Source organism: Electrona antarctica (assembly GCF_951216825.1).
Source record: "Electrona antarctica genome assembly, chromosome: 12".
NCBI classification, from domain to species: domain Eukaryota; kingdom Metazoa; phylum Chordata; class Actinopteri; order Myctophiformes; family Myctophidae; genus Electrona; species Electrona antarctica.
The window spans coordinates 14,679,866-14,703,834 of NC_136793.1; the positions used below are offsets into that span (position 1 = coordinate 14,679,866).

General features: G+C 43.6%; 2 protein-coding genes across 2 annotated transcripts in view; one reads left to right on the top strand and one right to left on the bottom strand.

Moving 5' to 3' along the window:
• Positions 1 to 1,986: 1,986 nt before the first annotated feature.
• zfand5a (zinc finger, AN1-type domain 5a) lies at positions 1,987 to 15,513 on the bottom strand. Its single transcript, XM_079515366.1, has 6 exons — positions 15,312 to 15,513; positions 9,246 to 9,407; positions 7,515 to 7,617; positions 6,983 to 7,068; positions 4,778 to 4,906; positions 1,987 to 4,527 (listed from the first exon to the last, which is right to left on the bottom strand). Exons 2-6 carry the CDS (start codon positions 9,403 to 9,405, stop codon positions 4,379 to 4,381), a joined length of 627 nt encoding a protein of 208 aa, XP_079371492.1. The 5' UTR covers positions 9,406 to 9,407; positions 15,312 to 15,513; the 3' UTR covers positions 1,987 to 4,378.
• tmc1 (transmembrane channel-like 1) overlaps positions 13,651 to 23,969 on the top strand; it is a 57,912-nt gene continuing 47,593 nt past the window's right edge. The window contains exons 1-2 of the mRNA XM_079516848.1: positions 13,651 to 13,804; positions 15,561 to 15,645. The gene's annotated coding sequence lies outside the window, so the exon portion shown is untranslated. The remainder of the gene's footprint in view (positions 13,805 to 15,560; positions 15,646 to 23,969) is intronic.

The following is a 23,969-nucleotide window of genomic DNA, read 5'->3' on the forward strand; positions in this document are numbered from 1 at the left end:
TCAGCGGTGGTAATTTTAACGTGTCGGACCGCTGATTCGAACTGGCGACCTTCCGGTATCAAGACCGCTCCACAATCCGTTCGGCCACCGCTGCCCATAGTTGGTGCTACACCTAACTTGACATCAGCAGTTCAAAGCAACAAGCAGATTGGACCTGGCGCCCCAGAGGGTTGGTAGTTGACCCTGATAATCTTGACAGCACTCCCAGACAGTAGCCTCACAAAGATGCAGCTAAGAGCAGGCGTCTCTTCCCGGGTTTTTAAACAGCTGTTGGGTGGAAATGAGAAATGATGCTTGTGCATGGCTGCAACTTGCAGCGTGGGGAAAAGCGTTTCCGTTTTTTTGCCCACGCTGCAAGTTGCAGCCGCGCGCGAGCTTCATTTCTATTCCATCCACCAGCTGTTTAAAAACCCGGAAGAGATGCCTGCTCTAAGGCAAGCTGCATCTTCCTGTCTGGGAGTACTGACAGGGGGCTACTCTGGGCTGCCACATTCTGCGAGAGGAACAAGCGCTCAGGTCTACGAAAACAAGCCCCAAAAAAGTGACTAGGCCACATTAGTGTGTTTAACCATTTTAAACCTATATACATCTGCTATTTTTGAACAAATCTTTCATTTTCAATCAAACATTTTAACAACGCAAAACTTTTATGGGGGTCCCAGGCACAATATATTTTCAGATGGTGGGGGGTCACAACAGAGCCACTGGTTTAAAAATGAACTACACTTTTAACAAGCAACTATAGCATACTTTAACAAGTCTCCCCCCCCCCCCCATATTAAGTGACACACAAAAACAAGCCTGAAGTGGCTTATAAATTGAGTTGAGTTGGCAACCCTGGGCTGCCGGTCTCTTCAAACAGATGCTCAGGCTGACACACCTCAGCTGCCATAGCAGCTGCCGCTTGTGCCACCATCTGCACACACAGCACACACTCCCCAGAGCTCAGGAGTGTGTGTGTGTGTGCTAAACATGTGCTGCCTAGCTGGGTCCCAACCTTTGTCTCTTGCCTTGGGCTAGATAAGAGTTGGTTCTCAAACTTTAACTTGAGACCCAAAACATATCATTGCTGCCAGGAATAAACTTATCTTATCTCCATATTCTTTTGTCTTACAAACGTACTTTATGAATTAATAACTTTAAGGCATATGTAATAGCGAAAATAGCCGGTCACTAAAGGATTGCAAACTTTATTCTGGTGAACTAAAACTGTGGCAAACTTTCAGCGGAAAACAATTAACATGGCCCCTACTAGGGGGGGGGGGGGGGGGGGGGGAACATTTGTTGTGCTGTAAGCTTGTGGATAGCCTATGTTAGGTAGCCTGGTTAATAAACCAGACCGAATCAGCCGTTGGCAAAAAAAAATTTGCCTGCCAGTGGATTAGGGTCTGGCGAGGCTCAGTAGCACGCCTCTTTCCTACAACCGAGAACAGGTCGGGCCAATCGGGACACGGTATGCAATATGGGCGGGCTTTGGTACAGTGACGTTCAATGCTTGAGACCTTTGACTGACAGTAGCTCTGACCAATTGCGTCAAAGAGAAAATGTTTGAACCCGCCCCCCGGGAAATGAAATCCAAGTGGAGCCAGCCCAGACTAATATACCGCGACAGTGTTGTGTGATATTAGTCTGGCTTATTAGCCAGGCTATATGTTAGGTGCATGGAATGCTTTCATGTAATCAGACAGTCGTGGCGACTGAGAACTGAGAACTAATTCATGATCCATGTACCGGTAGCTCTCACAACAATCACATAATGGCAACATCTCTAGATGGAATCCTTTTCTAACACCTTCCTTCAATGAACGTTTAAAACATTTTGTTACAGATTCGCTGCACGCCTGGATGAATCGGCAAAAAATATATACAGTGTATATATATATATATATATATATTTTTTTAAAGATTTTAAATCTGACCCATTAGCATGGCATAGCATTACACAACACAAAATATCATTCTAGACCAAAACCAAATCACAAGGCCTTTGTAATGTCTCTCTGTACATGGTTTTATTTACATGATACAATTCTGCTGTAATGCTGGATAGCAAGATTATATGTAATACATAAATATCAACACAGTTTGTTGTTTTTTCTTTTTTGTACAAATTTGCATATAACTAAGAATCATAAAGGGGGGGGGGGACCTCAAACGGATACATAGTTGTTTTTTTTCTCTTTTAAATGAAAAAGAAAAAAAACTCACATCCTCACAGGAAGAGGAAAAAACAGGATCAACACAAGTTGAACACATTTTGTTTTCCACATCTCAGGCAGCCATGAACACACACACACACACACACACACACACACACACACACACACACACACACACACACACACACACACACACACACACACACACACACACACACACACACACACACACACACACACACACACACACACACACACGTGTCTACAGTGCTGTATTGCAGACACACACAGATCAACAGCTGTTAAGAAGAGAGATGAGAATTGAAATTACATCTAAGTCCAGGTGTAGTATTTCTCATTAAGTCTAACTCGGGCATGCTCCGGAAGTCCTGTAAACATGTGCTGTTAAAACCGGCTCCACAGACAAAAAGGGTTCACGTACATCAGACGCGCGCACACACACACAAATCTGTGCTCACACAAAAACGTTAGCGCCGCATACACACAAAGAAATAATACATAGCATGGCTCACATACCCTAATTCCACGAACGCACTGAAGAATACATGTGCTAACATCAGTACTATAACCAACGGAGAATAAAAATAGAAAATGAACACATAATTTCAACAGGGGGAAAAAAATCTCAGTGGATAGAAATTACCCCCAAAAAAAAGAAACGCTAGTCGAGTGGATGCCAAAGCCGTTACAATTCATTCAAATGTTGCTTTACACACTATTGCAGATAACATACGGTAACCCATGCATTTATCCCATTCACCCCCCCCCCCCCCCCCTCCCGGATCATTAAACAAGCCCTCTGCCCGAGCTACAAGGGAGTCCATGACTGCAGGCCGATCTGATGTAGTCTCACAGATCAGATCTTTAGGACTGACCGTCCACACTGGGGGCATTTGCAAGGCCTCACATTGGAGTTGTGGCCAAAATAGCTGATCTACAGGCTCACAGCGAGATCTGCTACGTTTGGCAGGACTGAGACAAAAGTTTAGAAATCAGATTTGAATCTTATTCTACGCCACCTAGGAATGTGATTCAAATCTCATTCGTAAAAAATATTGTTTCCAATCATTTGTTTCCATCACCAATCTGACTGAAATCTGGATATTAATATAAATCTGATTTGGGTTTCCAGTGTGAATGGTAGTCTACAATCTGATCTCAGAGCAGCAGGGGAGCTTCCTTCACCCATCCATTACCGTCACTCACATGTTCAGCGATAAAAGAGCCAGTGGCAAATTGAAGTAGTTAATCCGTCCCCCCCCATCTTTTATTTCTATGACACCTTTCGCCTCTCGAACACGAACGACCTCCGGTCGTCATCGCGGTTGAGACGACCTGCAGCCCACGTGGCGGGCATGCTGTCTCAGAGCCGCCGTGGGCGGCTGGCTCAGAGTAGAGAACGTGAGGGTTTACAATGACCTGTCGTTTCTGTCCCAGGCTCTCTTGATGAGATTCTGAGAAAGTAGAGGAGTCGAGCGGGGAAGAAAAATGAAGATTGAAGTGTCGGCTGTGAGGTAGGTAAAGCTAGGAGAGACAGAGACAAATCGACGAAGCCCCTTGTGCATAGTGGGGCGTTAGTTGTCATCTGACTTCAATACTAAACGGAACACAGAATGAAAGGGTCACAGAATGGAACGGAGGGGGCCACAGCTCTGGCGTAGTTGTCGTGACATCTGAATGTAAAAGGTTGAAAAGACCCGTCAAGCTTTATGCCACGAGTTGACATGGTCAAATCAAAATGGCTACCCTGCGGTTTGGCACAAAATGGCGCCTGCTTTAGGTGAGAGGAGCACAGCATATCTAGCACAGTTCACCTGGGCAGCTCTGTAATAAGACGATACATATTCTTAAAAAAAAAAAAAAGATCAAAGAGCGGCAAAGACACACCACAGGAAAAGGTAGGATAAAACAAACTAATGAATTCGTCAAAATAAGGAGAAAAGTGATCATTCATGCATCGCCCCTCAAACAGGACCTTGACTTTTTTCTTCTCTTTTCCTTAATTTCTTTTCTCGAGGCAGCATCTTAAAGATCGAGTCCTTTGTTTTGTTTTTTTCTTTTAAATCCTTTGTTAACCACCCATGCCAGTGTTCATTGTCCAATGTTCGCACTCATACTCCAGTCTTTGTCAAAAGGTTTCATCAGGGTTTATGTCGTCGTGGTCGCTGATGTTTTTTTTCCTTCCTCGTGCTGCTCCTCTATATTCTCTGGATCTTGTCGGCGACCACCACGGGATTCTCTTTGCGGATCTTGGCGGCGGCCTCTGCCTTGTAGTCGTAGGGACAGTTGTGCTTGTCAGAGTACCGATGGATCCCGCAGAACAGGTTGCCACAGCGGCAGTCGAACCCTGTGGCAGCAAGAACACAGGTCACAAAGGTCAACAGCTGTTTAAACCAGGTGGTCAACACCAAATGTACTGTGACAGTGACTCACATTAACACACTGGTGGCAACCCCTATTTTGGGCATGTCGTTATAGCATAACATTTTAGCAAATCATTTAAAACTATCAATAATATATTTTTTTTAAAGAAAAAAAAAGATCTACAAGCTGCTCACTGCTAAGAGGCTGAATTGTAAATAGTTTCCCAGGCTCACCTGTCAGCCCGAGCTTCTTGCGGCACAAGAAGCATCTACTCTTCTTGGGTTTGTTGCCGTCCCCCTTGCCGTCCTCAGCGCTGGAAGAAGCTACGGGGCTGCCACTGGAAGCAGAGGGCTGGCTCACAACTACAACAAGGAGGAACAACACAGACACCAAAAATACTTAAGTCACGTGTTTTTTACTTTTCTTTTTGTCAGGTAAAACCTGACTAATGAAAGCTCATGAAATGTAAGTGACCTAGTCTTCATCAGTCATCATGGTGCCTAAGCCAATGGGAGTCTGACCTCATACCTTGATACACCACCTAAGCCAATGGGAGTCTGATACGCCACCAGAAACGCTGCCAGCCAATCGCGTAGTATGATTTCCTGCCTCCTAAGCTATGACTATAAGGGCTGATTTCCGCACCGCACCGCAGCCAGCTACTGTACGACCGCAGCTGCTAATGTTATGAGCTAACTGCATGGACAGCAGGAAAGCCAAAACAAAATTTAACCACGCACAGAACGTCGGAAACGAACGCAAACAACGGCCACGAGGTTGCCACACAGAAACATACACGTTACTAAAATAATAATAATATATGGGGAGAAAACAAAGGAGACAACGCACAGAACTCTTCCAACGCCGCCTGCACCGCAACGGCCGCGAGGTTGCGACAGAAACATACACTAAAATAATAATAATATGGGGGGAAAACAAAGAAAAAAGGGAACAGAGACAGCATCTGTTTCACCTGACACATTATGACTATGTTATCATTCCTTGTTTTTCTCTATGCACACAGAATAACTCTTCCTACTTCCTTCACAGGTGTTACTGATAATACTAATTAAGGCTCTGTTATTCCATTTAGTGTACAGTGGTTCTCAAACATTTTAATTTCAAGGACCCCCATAACTCATAAAGGGCCCATTTGTTTCCATCTGTACACTCTCAGAGTTACAGACTCAAACGGGGCCATTTGGATCCCACTCAAGGACACTTTGAGACCCACTGGTGTAGCAGAGTGTTTACTGTGAGCCAACACGCACAATAGCAGCACCATGACTCGGTTTGACCAGAATGGAACATAGCCTTCATCGATAACACCTGTGAAGGAAGTGGGAAGAGCCCAAGTTCTTTCCAAAATGGCGTGTGTGCATAGAGCCCATGCCATGTTTACTGTGGTCCTTGTCAGATGTTGGCCTGTGGTGGGTGTGTAGACAACCACACGTCTCCTCCCATTCACATGCAAGTCACCACACCAGCAACTATAACCACGTTAAGCCCCTGGCGTTCCAATTCTGGCGCATGTCATTATCGGCAAAGATGAGCTAAACTAGCAGAAGTTCAGGTTGTGTCTCGTTGTAGATCAAGCTTGTATTATTATACCACTAAAATACATCTGGGCCTTCGGTAAATATCACAAATATTGTCAAAGATTTCACACATGCACAACGTTTTTCACAACGTCAAGAAAAATAAATCCTAAATCTTATGTTCAAAGTAGGCACCTAACCACGACAGCATGCATGCATGTTTATCAACTTAAAAATTCACCCAGGCTTTAATCTAATTGATTGATCAAATATCCAATATGAATTAATTAATTTCTGGACCCAAATGTCTTCGCTGGAAATGGCCAATCTACAAGCTCATAGCGTGGCAAGCTGTACACTTGTAGATCGGCTACTTCCGGCGAAAGTTAGTACATTAACGCTCTATTGATCACACTACACTACAACTACAGCATCACAGAAAAGCATCAAAAGGCACAGACCCACAAGCTCGAAATGTAGATCTAGTACTTTTGCCGTTTTGGAATTTGAATCCTGAAATGTAGCAGTTTTGGACATGTGAGGTTTTCAGCCGACAGTGACGATATGCTTGGCAGGATAGCGTGCCGTTCTGAGAAAGATGTTGGCACGCGGGCATCGAAGAATCTCAATGGCGCTCCAGCGAGGAGGTATTTTTGAAGCAGGCTTTTATTTCTAGACAGCCTCTATATCGTGGGAGGCTGTAAGGAAAAGTGATAGCTGCGGGTCGGAGGTATGCGAGAGGGCACGTCGAAAATAAACCTCAGCACCGACGTGGATCATACCGAGCAATGGTTGCCTTTAGAGGGTCTGTGTGTCTGCCAGTTGTACACTGAATGTGTGTGTGTGTGTGTGTGTGTGTGTGTGTGTGTGTGTGTGTGTGTGTGTGTGTGTGTGTCTTACCAGGCTCTAGGAGTTCCGGCTTTTTCTCTCTCGAGATGCTCATCTCTGTCATTTGCTGAGTCACCGGAAGAGAGCCTTGAATAGTTCTACAGGGAGATAAGAGATAGGAATCGGGTTAAATTGGGGACACAATGCGATGCAACACACCTGACAGCCTTTCCCTCTCTTTGACTCACACCTTCCTTGTATTGTATTCCTTGTATTGTTTTGTGCTAAATGTAAGTGCTGAATGAATTGCATGGAATACAGCAAATGAAACATCTCACGACTGAAAATGTTTCATGGCCAAGTCCTAATGTGTGTCATTTGTGAAACAATGCGAAAAAGCCCTTCACACTAGCACCGTTTCCTAAACAATTAAGACAATATGTAAAATTATCACATTTTGGTTGCTGTTCTACGGGTGAATAAATTACAGATTGAGGCTTTAGCCTTTGCTTTTATGAAATATCCAAGACCATGCTCCAAGAGATTCCTTTGGAACATGGCAATATGTTCCAATCTTAAAATAACAACAGAAGAGAGAACTAACCTAGCCATGTCTGCTGAAGAGACCGGCAAGGCGTCCACCTTGGCTAGACTGGCTTCTAGTCTCTGGATTGCCGAGGCCTCTGAGGTAGCACTACCGGCACCACCTGCGGGGGGAGACAAAGGCACAAGACATGAGACGTGAAACAAAAACAAAGCCGAATCTGTATGAGGGGCTGGACAATATTAGCCCAAAATATATCAAAACCCATATTTCGTTGCTGTCGGGAAGAAACCTCTTATCGCCTTCTTTTACCTATTTTGTGTTTGAGTTAATGCCCCCACTTGATCACACGTAAAGGTTTGACATATGAGGTTTCCACCAGACAGATGATTTTGAACCAATAACCTACTTATAATATAAACAAATATTATAAGAGAGAAACAAGTTGTTGTTTTTTTATAATTTGTTTTCACACACACACACACACACACACACACACACACACACACACACACACACACACACACCCCCTGTGTCAGAGGAGGGCTGATGGGGAATCCAAGCTAATAAAAACTGCAGGCTTTCTATTCCTGGAAAGTTAGCATTCTATAATGAATGAATTGTTCCCACGTTTAATAAAAATCGAAATAAAAAGATTGGAATCTTAATAAAACAAAAGTGGGTTTCTGAAGTGTCCACAGCTCTGCTAGATAAGGTGAAAATGGGTGAAGTCTCCCTTCATAAATATTGAACCTCTGAATCGCATTCATTAACAAGAGCTTGTGACTAAATAATAACTACATTGGATCCATTGAAACACAGCCCCCCACCCATTGCCATTTTCACTAGCGAGAGATCCAATTTCTCTTTTGGGTCACGGGCTAAAGGGTTTGGCTAGCACTGGGTTGGAGGGAGTGAACCCCTGCAACACACACAACCCCACCCAACCAATACATTGTTATGTAGCAAACAGCTGTCTTTCATCATTGTGTGAGTGGAACAACAGGGAGGCTGGGCATAGAGAAGAGAGGAGTGAGAAAAATAAAAAAAACAATGTCCTCTCCTTGGCCTCCAGCTGAAAATGTAGATGGCCCTAAATTAAAAATGCAAATACAAAAGCTGTGCTAAATGTATGACTTTTGTTTGACAATTGGCTCGTAAACCGATTTAGTCGCATTATGAGATTTGAATCTATTAGATGTAGCAATCCAAACATAGTCAACAGTTTAATAATAACTTATGTTTGTGCTATAAAAAGGTAGATTATTGCCCTGTGGGTAGAAAATGGACATCTCTATTTGTGTTTGTGGCTGGGTGACGGGTGTATACTTGTATTACTATGCTTGTGATGACCAAATGTCCCCACAAGTACAGTAGTAGTATACGTTTACTATCCTCACAAGAGAAATGGTTATTGTATGGTTAAAAGAAAAGTTACGGTGTGTGAGGTGCACTGCTGCATTTTTCTGATTTTTAGCGGCGTTCTCTGAAAAACGCATCCCAGTCTGTGAGGACCTTTATGCCCGATTTATACGTAGTGCCGCGACGGTGTCGCACACCAAAAATATCGGGCCTACAATCTCACATCACAATGCATAGATCTGACATTTTCGGCTGTGGGCTTACAAATGGTAAAAACTGCATTCATATGATTTACCACCCTAAAATGCCGATGTCTTCCCACGTATAGTAGTGTGTGTGTGTGTGTGTGTGTGTGTGTGTGTGTGTGTGTGTGTGTGTGACTGTGTGTGTGTGTGTGTGTGTGTGTGTGTGTGTGTGTGTGTCTCTTACCCATAGGGCTGAGTGGGCTCATGCGGTCGGTGTTCTGCCCTCGATTCAGGTGATCCTTGTAACACACTGAGCACATGCCATTGGTTCTGGGGTTGCCATAGAAACCACAGCCAGTGGCACAAAGCATGGGCACCCCGCTCTGATTAGTCTCTTGGGCCATCGCTGAAACACGAGAGAGAGAGAGAGAGAGAGAGAGAGAGAGCTGATTAGAATGTGTGTGTTTTTCTGGGGGACATGCACCCCCTGGAACTGGACCCCAGTGGGAACCCGGGCCCCACGTTGAGAAGCAGTGTGCTATTGGACAATGTGAGGAGAAGAGCTGTGTGTGTGTGTGTCTGTCTGTCTGTCTGTCTGTCCACCCCGGGGCCTGGTGCCTGCCTGTCTGTCTGTCTGTCCACCCCGGGGCCTGGTGCCTGCCTGTCTGTCTCTGTCTGCCAGTGGTGGAAAAGGTACTACATTTCTTCACTTAAGTAAAAGTATCCAAACTGCAATATAGAAATACTCTGTTACAAGCAAAAGTATGGAATTCAAAATGTACTTGAGTAAAAGTACTGGCATCAAAATATACTTAAAGTACCTAAAGTTAAAGTAGTGAAGGTAGATTCTGGGATAGTTGGAGATTGTTCAGTGTGTTGGTTAGAAGCTGTTAGATTGGGAGAGGTCTGCCGAGCTCTGCTCCTTTTATACTGTTACCGCTGAACTGGTCCAGTCATCCTGCCAGAGTTGTCTTTTACTCCACTAATGTAGTGGAGTAAAAAAGTACAATATTTTGATCCAAGATGTAGTGGAGTGGAAGTAAAAGTGTTGGAACTTGGAAATACCTAAACATTATAGTACAGCGCTAAAGTAGGCTAAATATACTTTGGTCACGTTCCACCACTGCTGAACGCAGTCATGAACGGGCCGATGATGAGGACACTTCTCTGCAGTAGATCACAGGAACAAACAACAGTGCTGTTCTCGTTCCCGTTCAGCAGCACCTTGGCAGAAGAGCCACGTTACGTTCTGTCCCCGCAACTTTGTACAGTCCCGTTCCCCCCCTCCTCCTCCCCCTCCTCCTCCCCTCCACACAATTCAGAGAAAACCTGGCACGGCTCAGAGAAGAACCTGGCACGAGGCTGTGTCTGACATCACACAGATGAGACGACGACAACAGCCTCTGAAAAATCTGTGTCCTTTTTATGATCAAATAAAATGGTGCCAAGGCGCTTTACATAGATTCACCCATTTTCACACACACATGTGCATGCATTCAATAACATTGTGCATCAGGTAGATCAGGTTTCTCACGCTAAAGTTAGCTGCATGGCTTCAGGAAAAGCACAAAGGTGAGTGACACACACACACACACACACACACACACACACACACACACACACACACACACACACACACACACACACACACACACACACACACACACACACACACACACACACACACACACACACACACACACACACACACACACACACACACACACACACACACACACACACACACACACACGAGCAATTAGGGGTTCAGTCTTGCTCAAGGACACTAACTCTGGGGGAGCCCGGGTTCAAACTGGCAACCTTGCGGTTACCATCCGGCCACTCTGCCCCCGAGGCACCGTCGGTTTGTTTGCAACATGTGAAAATCAGATGAGATCTGTGAGAGATGCCCTTAAGGCAGTCAGTGGTTCCCATGAAGCTTTCCTGGATCAAGGCCCAACACAAAACCTGAAAGTGTCCGCGGCCCACCCATCGATCCGACCACTTCACACAGCGGCCTTTATTATCGTTGCAATCCTAAGTGTTTGAGCCAATTATTTGCAATATTATTCTCACGGCCTGCGGGTTTGTGAATTTGCTGGTTCAAAACATAAATGTGATGAGATATGTGTGAGAGTTGACCTTAACCCCTTCAATCAGGAAAAGCATCTGTGTAATTTTACATTTTAGCTATACATTATACAGAAATACAAGTTCAGAAAAGTGAGAAAACACGTAGGATTTAGAACAATGCTTATCAAAAATAGCATAAAAGAAAAATCTTGAAAGTGTTGTTGAAAATGTTTCAATAGTTTAGATGTTTTTTTAACACAAATCTTCTCCCTGGCACAAAACATTTTCAGATGTGGTAGAATCGGCCTCAGGTCCTAATGGGTTAACGAGGGAACCACATGCCTGCTAAACTCCACTATCATGGCATCACAGTTTTATGACAACTCATGAGTCATCACTTTGTGCGATGATTACCATACATGTCATTATGAATAACTGTCGACGGTAATGTGTCTCAATCAGCCAGCCTCGTTGTTTCCTCATGCCAGGGACACATAATAAAAGACACTTTACTTTATCTTACCCACACAGAGGAGAGGAGTGAGCGAGAGGCAAACAACTAGAACATGTCTGACTGTTACTGGCAGAGGAAGAACAGAGTGAACCAACAAGTTGCAAGACGAGACAGTGCACCGTTTCAAAATAGTTCCGTTTTAACTGTGGTTCTGTCGCCACACGAGAGATATGAGTAATCCAAAACTTCCTCCACAATTTTTCCAAACACACGTACGTTTAAATTGGTATACTTGTGAGGACATCGAAGTTTAAGAACAACGTTAAAACAGCTGCCCAATAGCATATCGGCCATTCTTCTGTGTGATATCGCCGCACAACTAAGTAAAAAATAGGGAAATCACTAACCCTAATACCTAACCTCTAAATGTCTAAAAAGAACCATGTATCTTAATGTGAGGACCAGGAATGTGCCATTTCTCAAATGCTACTATACTTGTGGGACATTTGGCCCTGACAAGTATAGTAAAATACAAGCACACACACAGAGAAGGAGAGCATCTGGACTTAAGTTGGGGAAACGTGACAGACGTTGCATGACGTTGCACCCCTGCTAGCTCTGACTGCAGCAACGAAACACAACACGTCAGGGACAGGAAGTTGTGTAATGGGAGAAGATAAGTTGTCTGAGGCAATCATACAAAAACCCACACAAAGAACCAAGCAGCCAACACACAACCGAACCAGGCAGCTATGAGGAAAGGCCTTGATGTGTAGTGTAGTACGCAATATCCTGTCTGTTTGGATGTAGGCCTACTATTGAGCAAATCCTCTTTAACCACCCCTGCTGGCACCATGACCAGTGTGACGTTCAGTTTTTCTACACAAACCTACTAACGCTGGCAACTGGCCGCAAAAGGCTCAGCGGCAGCACACCACCAGCATCGTGTTTCATTAGCATAAACAACCCCTGAACCTGTTGTCCTGTTGTATACCGACCGAGGCAGCTGCTGTTGGTGGTGGCGTTTTCTACCTGCCTGGCAGTGGCTTATCTGTATTCTGGTCAGGGACACAAACACGGCACAGCAGTAAAAACCAGGGAGGACTAATGTTCCCGTAGAGAGACTGGCACAGTTGCTTCAGAATGTCCTGTTAGACCCCTGGAGGTGTCCTGACCTCGTCAACGGACAAACAAAATCCTGTTAAATCTTCAGAGAGAAACCCCCCCCTCTCTCTCTCTCTGTTCTGCCCTGCATGCTACCACAGGCGTGTCAACAAAGGGTTTCCTAGGAAAAACCCACAAAGCTGAAAGCTCTCTCTCTCTCCACTACATCACGTGTTTGCTGCTGACTGTGCTGAGAAATGCAATGCACACACACAAACACACACACACACACGACAGTGACGAATGCAATTTGTATTACATGTTAGCGTGCTTGTAAAAGGTTCAGTACCGGTATATATCTCTCTCACACACACATTAGGCATCGTTTCCACTTTACCATGTCTAGCTGGCTAATTTATCTGAGAAACAAACAAAACAAAAATCCATCTCCATTTCTGTTCCCTTTATTGTTTTGTTTTTTACTGGCTTTGTTCAGTCAACAAAAGAGGTTAACTTGCCCTAGGGCCATCATTAGGGCTTGGTTCTTCTAATAAGTGTCGTCATCTCTAACAACACAATGGAACAATGGACAGTCAGCTCAGTTGTCAGGGGCCCACCTGTCAGTCAAACGTCACACATCTGTTCGTTATCACGACAATGTATGACCAGCCAGAAACTAGACCAGTGCTTCTCAAAGTGGGGTCCGGGCCCCCAGGGGTCCAAAGTTAAATGACTGATAGTTGAGGACCAAAACGGACATTTAATAAAAGCTCTGTAACTCAAATGGAACCGCAATGGACCCCATTGAATACATATAGGACCACAATGGAAACAAGCCCCCATGATTTGTTTGTTATCCTTATAGAATAAAATGGCTGACCTCGTGCCGTTTATATTTCTGACTAATAAAGACAAGTATTCAATCAATCAATTATCAATCAACCGCAACCCCATACCCCTTTGAGAGTGCACTACAAATGGACGCGTATCTGTAGCGCGCTACGCCGCATACCAAACGGGTGTGGGGGTCCTCGACCTCCGTCCTTGACATTTTTTTAAAAAAGTTTTGAGAATCACTTGAACTACAGTATAGTGTCATGGTGGCATGGTGCCCATGATGATTACTAGCCTATTGCCGTCGGTGGCGAAGCCCCCGTCAGCAGGCAGACAGGGTAAGTTGGGGGATTTCCGTCAACTTGGCACAGAATCAGATAGTCTCTGGCACAATGATTCACCAGCACGACGCCATGGCCATGCCCATGATCTGCAATGCATGGGGTTCGAGTTTCTTTCACAACAACCAAACTAGCGTCAAAATGGGTGGTGGTGGGGCAAGGCAAGGGCAATCGTTTTTTCCACCGTTATCTGTTGTTGGGTGAAACGCCTGCTGTCTCCTCCGAGGCTAGTTGTTGTTGAGCCTAGTAGAAATCACTTTAAAAGGCTAGATGATGACGCCATTTATGATTGTAATTACAGACGGGTCAACGGGGTGTGATATAGGCCTACGTTTAAACCAAGTGGGTTATGATGATACCCACAGCCTGGTGTGTTTTCTAGGGCCCAGGCAACAACAGAAAGGATGATTGTTCTCCCTGCTAGCAGCTCATGTTTCAGAAAGTACTGAGTCACTCCAACGACAACGAGGCCTCGTTTATACGCCACCGTATCACTTTGCGCACACACACGAGAACAGATCTACAAGCCAACAACTGTAGATCTGTTATTTTGTCGGCAAAGCGACTTAAACCGATGAAGCTTTTTAAACAAAAGGAAACGGGGCTAGTAACAGTAGAGCATTGCTACATTGTAGCCAACAGCCCAGTGGAGGGAGTAACTATGATACAATGTATCTTATCTAATCATTCCAACGGGTTTAAGGTGATACTGATATTACCATGTTATACAAGGAACAAGGTATAATATAGCGGCTTATGTTTGGTCCCTTTGTTTCTTTCTCCCTTTGTCTAAAAACCCACTTGCTTCCTGTTTAGACAAGAGAAATCGCCCCCTCCTCCATTTCTTCCCTTTGCCTACACTGGTGTGTCCATTAAAGATACGAAGAAACTACAAACGTTTTTCAACTAAATATAAAAAGTTCAACATCAAAAACAATATTCCAACCACGTTCAGACTAGGACACTGTAGGCCTACTGTACGTTTACCCTCAGAACAAACAAAAGCCCCCCACATACACACACCACCAGACAATGGCACCTCCGTCCACTCCACATTTACCCCATGTATCAACGTTTTCCATCAATCTAACGACCATTTATTTGGTCAATCATCGTTTTCTAAACAGTCTTTTTGTGCTTAGTTTCACCCCCACCATCCCCCCCAGTAAGAATCGGATAGTCAACAGCCACTAGCTAGTAGCTTGCTGGCTGTGCTCCTGCCCCCCTCCTCCTCCCTTGTTTTTCCTATCCAGGCAGACGGGTCACGTTTGTAGGCTTGTGATTATTTTAAGCACAGAGCAGCGCTGCCTGCCTCTAACCAGCACAAAACCCCTCAAAACCAACATCTATCCAACGGTTTAAATGTCGTCTTGTCCCCGAACAGATATTCCAAGATAAGACAAAAAAATAATAATCGAACAATGGTCTTTTGTTGAACACAGTAGGCTTAGTTACCCCCCCACACACACACGCAAAAATAACACAATCCATCATAGATTCTCACCTGTAAATAAAATGCTAGATTCTCCAGACAGGGAAAAAAATTAAAATATTGTATCCGTAAATCTTCAGCGGGAAAAAAAGTAGTTGTGTGGAAACAGATTAAATGTTATTTTTTTCCCTTGGTGTGTCCTCCGTTTGAGACCGAGAATAGATAGCTGTAATTCAGTTTCTCGTCTATCTGTCTGTCTGTGTGTCACTCTATCTGTCTGTCTGTCTGTCTCTTGGCTTGGCTGTTTGTTTCCTTCTTTAGTAAGGAGGAGTGGCCAGTGACGTCGCGGCTGGAACGACGTGTCGCCATTGGCTGTCCGCGGTGCCCCCGAATGCCTTCGTATGAGGTACTTCTATTGCCTTGACTAGTTACTTCAGACGTTGGTTGGTATTAAAGTGCACTGCCAACTCCCAGGGCTTAGATTCTGTGTATGTAAATAATATTTATAATGATCATTGTTGGGCAGTAACTATTCAGCCACACGCACGCACGCACGCACACCCTCAGTGGCAGTCCTTTCTCTGTACCTTTTGATGCTACTGACTGAGTTTTGTATCAATACATTGCATTTTATGTATTCAGAAATAGCCTACTATTACTGATGTGGTGACTGACTAGTCTAGAGTTCAAAGGAGTTGGATCACAATGGGGCTTTTTATGTTATCCTTTTAGCGTGACTGTGCTACCCTACATGTAGGCCTACTTTTAACAAACTTTTTAATAAAGTTTTCAAATCAATCACACTCACTCAATCAAAAAGCAGCCGTTTCTGTCATGAGTTTCAGCCTCCCTGTAAAGCTAGATAGCCTAATCTACATTTCCTTTGTGCCTAGTAACTAACCTATCTTGTACTACTCTGCAAAACTAGATAATCTACATAGCTAGTTATCAAATGGTGTATACCAGGGGTGCCCACACTTTTTTGACTTGAGAGCTACTTTCAAAATTACCAGCTCAACAAGATCTACCCACTGAAAAAATGATTATACTGTTGCTGAAAATAGTTTAAATATGTACCTGATGGTGCTTTGGAATAGGGGAGTACAGTACATATACAGTAAGACAAATGCACTTGGAATGGGAAATGGAGGGGGAGACGGGAGAGATGGGGGTTTATTTTATTTACGTTTTTGTCCACACAAGGCACACATACTCTTGAAAACAATATTACATTGTGGGTTTGAGCTGACAGGACCTTTTGATGTCAATCAATCAAGTCACCTTAATTAAAGTGGCAGATGCCAAGAAATATATATTTAAATTAAATATTTAGGGAAATGTAATTTGGCCTATACCGGCACAGCCTTTGTCTAAATCTACCTTTTATACTATATAGGTATATAAAAGGTGTAGTGACAAATGCCCCAACAACAACAGTAGCTGGGTAGGGTGGCTATAGCTAGATAGAGGGCTACATCACAGACTAATACAAAGGACCTTAATGGAAACGATCGAGCCCTGAGGGTTTATTTGGGTAATCCTTTTAGCATTATTTTGTTCAAATCTGTGCCAGTGTGCCACCATGCCTTTTTGTTTTTGCAAACTATCAATCAATCACATTTTCAGTGGCACATGAACATAAAACATCATAGTTTTCAGTGCAGTTCTTCATCACATCACAAGAGAATTCTGCATCTCCACCCAACTGTAGATTTATTTCCTCTTTTTGTCCTCACTTATCTTTTTATTGGTAGCTTGACTTTACATTTTGTAAAGTAACTCGCCCAAAACAGTTAATCTTCAATATTCAACATAAACTCAGCTAGACCTGATATAGCCTGATGTTAGTACTAGGTTATAGTAGCCTAGTTGTAATGTGTAACAGGAAGAGATGCCTTATATAAAATATTATGGCAATAATATACCTTATGCAAAGCTTGTCCTACAATTTACAGTACACTACACTGTGAAAGGCAGGGGCGGGGCTTGCGCATCGGGGAGGTATGCCTTATTATTATTACACATCTATTCGTCATCCTTGTACAAGGACAACATTTCTTTATCCCTATTGAGTAATCCACCCCCAAATGAACGGTGAATAATGCTGACCTGGCCACAGTGAACAGGGAACGTGATGATCAGGCAGGCGATCAGGGGGCAAGGGGGATCCCTTCCCTTGGGCTATATGGTGAAAAGGCAGTGTTTTTTTCTTCTCATGTTAACATCTGTCCCACCCTCTTGACCACTGCTTCTCAAAGAGGAGTCTGGGGACCCTCTTGCCGGTCCTTGAGGGGGTTCCACGGGGTCCTTGTGCGGACATTCCACTTTTTTCTTGGTTCCATGGGGTCCCCCAGCAAAATGGGGAACAGTTTGAACGCTTAAGCCCTATTTTATTGTTGATAAGTCTTGACAAATTAATGTTGACAAATCTTCTCTTGTGCGGGTCCATGGTGTAAACTTTTCACATTGGGGGTCCATGGCCAAACACATCACTCCTTGCCCTACATTTTTTTGAAAAACCACAGCTTTTGATTTTTTTCTTTTTTATAAAAAAAATAAGTAGTGGTGAAAATAGCCGATCTACAAGTGCAGATCGGCTACTTTCACTAGTTTGGGTCCCGGGCAAATATTTATTCTCTCTTTTGGGTCTTGACCTGAAAGGTTTGGGAACCACTGCTCTAGACTCTAGAGACATAGTCGGCCATCTGTTTGTAAGGCGTGAGCTGCTGTGTGTGTGGGTGGGTGACGCCAGAACTCTCCCACTCCCCTGCTTGTGTGTTGTTGACATTAACAGAGTCAACAATGTTTCCAGGGTGCTGCCTGCTGACAGCAGCACACAAGAGCCTGAAATCCCTCTGATCAGCATGTTCGTTTTGGTAGCATGCAGGACAAACTCGATTGGGAAATTTATGTCCATAAAACACAAATTGTCCAGTTAAATGACAAGACAAATTAAAATAGTGACAAATTCTATACTTTTATTAGAGAAGGTTGTTTGTGCCGCTTCTCCCAAATAGCCAGTTGTCCAATTACCTCTACACTTGGCACAAATATCACAGAAAGTACTCTCAAGACACTTAATATAGAGCAGGCTAAGATCATACTCTTGTGGCAATCCAACATGAACACGCGCTTGGCGACGATGGCAAGGAAAAACTCTCCTTTGAAAAACACTTAAACGCTACATACATAACTCAGGGCTTTATTCTAGACACCCTATTGTTATCGAAAACTTGAGCAGAACCTGGCTGGTAATAGGTGAAGATTATGGCCCTGCATATTGCATTTAATCAAACACATCATCAGGATATTATTGTTATTATTTATTTTTCAACTCTACTCAGTTTTGCACCCGTTTCAACAACAGTCTTCACAACATGTTTGCAGTAGTAATACTAGCATACGGGTCAGGTGTGCATTAGGTACGTTTTGGCCCGCAGGCCTCAAACAAGCCCCAACGTATTCCTTCACCATGCTAGTAATGACACACACACACCTGTTTTCCTTCTTGTGTGTGTGTGTGTGTGTGTGTGTGTGTGTGTGTGTGTGTGTGTGTGTGTGTGTGTGTGTGTGTGTGTGTGTGTGTGTGTGTGTGTGTGTGTGTGTGTGTGTGTGTGTGTGTGTGTGTGTGTGTGTGTGTGTGTGTGTGTGTGTGTGTGTGTACCCATGTTTGTACTAATCAATCGAGTTCGTGGAAAACAAGGTGACAGCGGAGACTCTTTGTTCTGTCTGGTTTTACCAACCTGGAGAATATGTATACAGTACAGCACACAGCAGCAGTGTCCACTGGAACAGCACAGTGAAAACCAGATTATATTTATTTATCGCTGATTTCCTGCTGGCTTCCCCTAATGTTCCTAGTGGAGTATATTCACACATGCACCCACGCGCACATACACACGCTCGCACGCACGCACACTGGAAAATAGTATACTAAGACGTGAAGCCTGATTTATTGCGGAGCTAGATCTCCTCTTTTGACATTGACTTGTGTTCAGTATCATCTGACCAATGTGTTATCTGTAAACAAACTGCAGTGCACACACGCACACACGCGCACATTTGCATTGCTATACTTGTGAGGACATTTAGGATGCCATTCTGGCAACCTTTTTGGCATTATTTTATTTGTGTTGGGGGGAGACCAGGAAAAATGGTTCTCATGTCTATTTCTCAAATTCTACTATGGGTCCTCAGAAGAACACTCACTCACTCACTCACTTACACCCACACACACACTCACAAACAACTCACACTCTCACACTCACACACATAGTACTCACCTTTGACACAATTAAATCAATAGAGAGACAGTTCTCAGTTCCCTATGTGTATTGCGTCTCAGCAGAAACACTCTGACATGCTTTGAAGAATGTGCTCACACATAAAACAAGGCATTGCCACACACTTTTTAACCCTTTCCTTTGACAAAAGCCTGAGATTGATAGCAAATACATCCTGTGGCGTCTGCACACATTTCCCCTTTTCCTTCACAAGAGCATTGTACAAACGCCTCACCACAATGTTTCTATTTATCAAATAATTAATTTCTTATATCAACAATATCAATGCAAAACAATTTGAATAGTTTAGATAAGCCTGCTTATATACTTCAAAAATAGCAGATGTACTGTACAAGCTCACAATACATCGCATCTTGATGCATTGTGAGCTTGTAGATCTGCTATTTTTGCTTTTTTATGTCAAATGTTCACTCTCCCACCCCAAATTAAATGATTTTTTATTAAAATTGGTTGAAAACAGTGGGTTTGTTGCTGGTGCCAGACACAAAATGAGGATGAAAGAGAAACGGCATTGCTCCTCAGTGTTTTGTTCACTTCAAACACAGAAATTACATGGTGCTCGACGTTTCATGATTAACTGTTGCAACCCTAGTACAGTTAAGTTCTATTGCCTCCTGTCTGTAGCCTGGTTAGTATGATTTGTGGCTGTGACAATGATCAGGTCTCACCGACGCCTAGCCAGACGATCAGAGATCTCCGCCTACTGATACTGATACTGCCCGCTGCTTTGAAAAACAGTCCTGATACCTGAACATTAGCTTACAACGCTTCGTGCTGTGAGGTGCTGTGAGCTTGTATATCTTCTATTTTCGGTAGAGATGTTTGGTGTAGAGGGAAAACGGAGTAAACAATGTACAAAGCCAAAGGTCAGGTTTACGAACGGTTTAAGTGGTTAAATGTCTGAAAATGAATTACAAAAAAACATTAATAGCACAACACTGATGATAGTCTATGAAATCTATATGAACAATAATAGTAATAGTAGGGGCTGTCGGCTTCTTCTCTCTCAGCTAAATGGCACCTGGCCTGAAAAACATTACCCTATTTAAGTGATGCTGTATTATGTATTATTACCCAGTTTGAACCCGTTCATTGAAGTTAGACGTCACCAGAGATGTCTCACCGTGCTAAACAAAACTAGACAATGATTTGTGTAGGACCATGACCGAAACTGCATTCATTACATTTCTCAAAGCTGGAATCCTGATTTTCCTGATAAAGAGTGTGGTCTTTCTTTACCTGCTCTATACGAATACGAGACTGCTCGCCCCTTTACCAACTCGCCCCGGGCGTACAGCCGGCGGAACAGTGCGGCCTGGTATTCCTAAAGTAATCTAAGTAAATTATGCTTAAATGGTTAAACCTAACCTTATTCCTAACCTCAACCTCAGTAAAACAATGCCTAAACCTAACCCTATTCCTAAACTTAACCCCAGTAAAACTATGCCTAACCCTAAACTTATTTCTAACCTTATTATCAGTAAAACAAAATAAAGAATACAAGAACCGCCGCACCGAGCTGTCGGCGTGAGGTCGGCGGAAAAAAGCTGGGGCGAGATGGAATTGGGGCGACATGACCTGTTACCCTCTATACTGTATTTAAAATGGCATGAGGATTTGGCGCTATATACATACAAATTGATTGGTTGACGGATTCATTGTGGAAATGTTTTGTCTCTAGTCACATTGAGTATAGAGTGGTTGATGACGGAGCCTTGTGCTGGAGCCAGTATCGCTGAATAAGTCATGAACTGTTTGTTCTGTCCTTTACAAACATGTACGAGAAGTAAGGGCTTAACTAAGACATGCTATACATGTTCTGTCTGAACTCTAGACATGATATAATAAAATGCATTGTTGGCAAAAGACCAGGGCACGCCACAATGTGTGTCTTTTGCTACTTGTTGTAGAGAAAACTCAGCCACTTTTGTTTCCACAGGATGGCACGTAGTGACGTATTGAGGAACTATGGTCATCACCAGAGGTAGAACATCACATGTCCAGTATAGCACATGATTTCAAAATCTTTTTTCATAGCATGCCCTCAGTGTGTTAATCTGACCCCGTGTAAAAATGGATGTGGCTGCTGTGCACTCCTGTACCCCCTGCTTCTTATAATAGATCATGACAATGGTATTTCTGTTGACTGGGGGTCCCCCAGGGGTCTGTACTTTGCCCCCTACTTCTCCTCAAAATCTAATCACCGAAAGTATCCAATCTATACAAGCTCACAACCGACAGCTGCCTGTTCGCCTGTTATGACCATGTCCACAATAGGTGCGCTAGTTTAGGTTATGTGGTTACCACAATTTTATACTTTTTAGAAATGTAGAAAATAGCTAAACTATTTTTGATATATTTGTAGGAAAATCTGTGAAAATTTTTGCCTATAATGACCATCCAAAAATAGGGGCACCAGGTTGAAAGTGTTTTTAAGGATGTCCATTAGATGCGAATGAGCCCTTCCATCAAGCAATGGGTGTTGCTTGATGACAGAGCTCATTAGCATATAGTGAACATATGGGGGTCTTTTGTTAACCGGTCCGTGAACAACACCACCCTTTTGTCACATGCAAAACGTCAACACCACCACACTCTGATGACGACACCATCCTTTTATCAGATAAAACGTCACCACCCTGACTCCGCCCTGCACTCAGTGTGACACTCTGAGGACACACGAGGACAAACTGCCATTCACAAATGAGGTGCCTTTTCTCCTTTTGTATAGTGTTTTGTATTTGTTGATGACATGTATAATGGTGTTTTTTTATGCTATGTTGATGAATTGGACCACAATGGAAATAAGTCTCCAGAACCTTTCTGTCTATTCTGTGTTATCCCTTTAAACTTAATCTTATAATCATCTGACTGTACCACGTGCTGTTTAAATTTTTTGACCAATCAATCAAAAATGGCTCAACAGCATTTGAAATGTTAAAAAATTATTGTGTGTGTGTGTGTGTGTGTGTGTGTGTGTGTGTGTGTGTGTGTGTGTGTGTGTGTGTGTGTGTGTGTGTGTGTGTGTGTGTGTGTGTGTGTGTGTGTGTGTGTGTGTGTGTGTGTGTGTGTGTGTGTGTGTGTGTGTGTGTGTGTGTGTGTGTGTGTGTGTGTGTGTGTGTGTGTGTGTGTGTGTGTGTGTGTGTGTGTGTGTGTGTGTACTATGGAATCTGTGCTACTGTAAGTCTTTGCCTATTAACTGGTACTTCTATGATCACTCAATGCACACCCACAACAAACATTCCTGACCTGGTGGAGACCTGAGCACTTTTACTAGTTTAGTATGTGAAGGTTCACAAGTTTCACAGAGCGAGAACTAGTAGTATACTACAGGAGAGAGAGAGAGAGAGACTCTCTTAATCCAGAGCGATTTACATTAAGCAAGAACAAAAAGCATGGCAATACATCACATACATACAAAGTAGTTATATGAAACATGCGTAAGCTAAGAACGTAACAGTGGAATATCTATATAATGAAACTATACACTATACATATGTACTATGAAGTGCTATGACTACATGCATTGCAATTCTAGTGCTGTCTACATAACATGCTATAAGTCTGTATCAAATGCTATCTAAGTCTACAAAAAGTGCTATCTAAGGGGGTAGGGTAAGTGCTACGGGCCCACCCATGTTCTTCACTGGTGTGTGTGTGTGTGTGTGTGTGTGTGTGTGTGTGTGTGTGTGTGTGTGTGTGTGTGTGTGTGTGTGTGTGTGTGTGTGTGTGTGTGTGTGTGTGTGTGTGTGTGTGTGTGTGTGTGTGTGTGTGTGTGTGTGTGTGTGTGTGTGTGTGTGTGTGCACGCTCATTCCTCTCCATGGCAGCCACACGTGAGGGAGGTGTCGACGTATTATACATCCAAGAGGGCAGCTGCATCTGCCGAAAAGTTGGTTTCTCACTCTGCATCCTAATACATAATCGGCACTTTGGCTATCAGTGTGTGTGGCCACTCTTTTGTCTTTTTAAGATTTATCTTTTTAGATGTTTCTGCCGTGAACCGTCGACGTATTGCCATGACAACAGAAACATACAGTTTTGCAGCCACCCCTCCATTGTGTGAGTGCCCATGTGTGACATGTGTACGTATGTAGACGTGTGGTGAGGGTTAACTTGTGTGTGTGAATCTGGAACATGCAGCCTGTCTGTAGTTACTAGGCAGATATTGACCAAGTGGCGACACACACACACACACACACACACACACACACACATATAGTGAGTGTGTGTGGAGGGACACGCTTGATAAAGGACTGCATGGCTGAAATGGTAGATTATTTACATAAGCTGTGTGCAGCTTGATAAGCTCTGCACACTAACAATAACAGCATACTGCTCCTGAACGTGATCGACACCCTGCCAGCACCCTATACCCAGCACCCCATGCCCAGCACCCTATACCCAGCACCCAATGCTCAGCAGTGC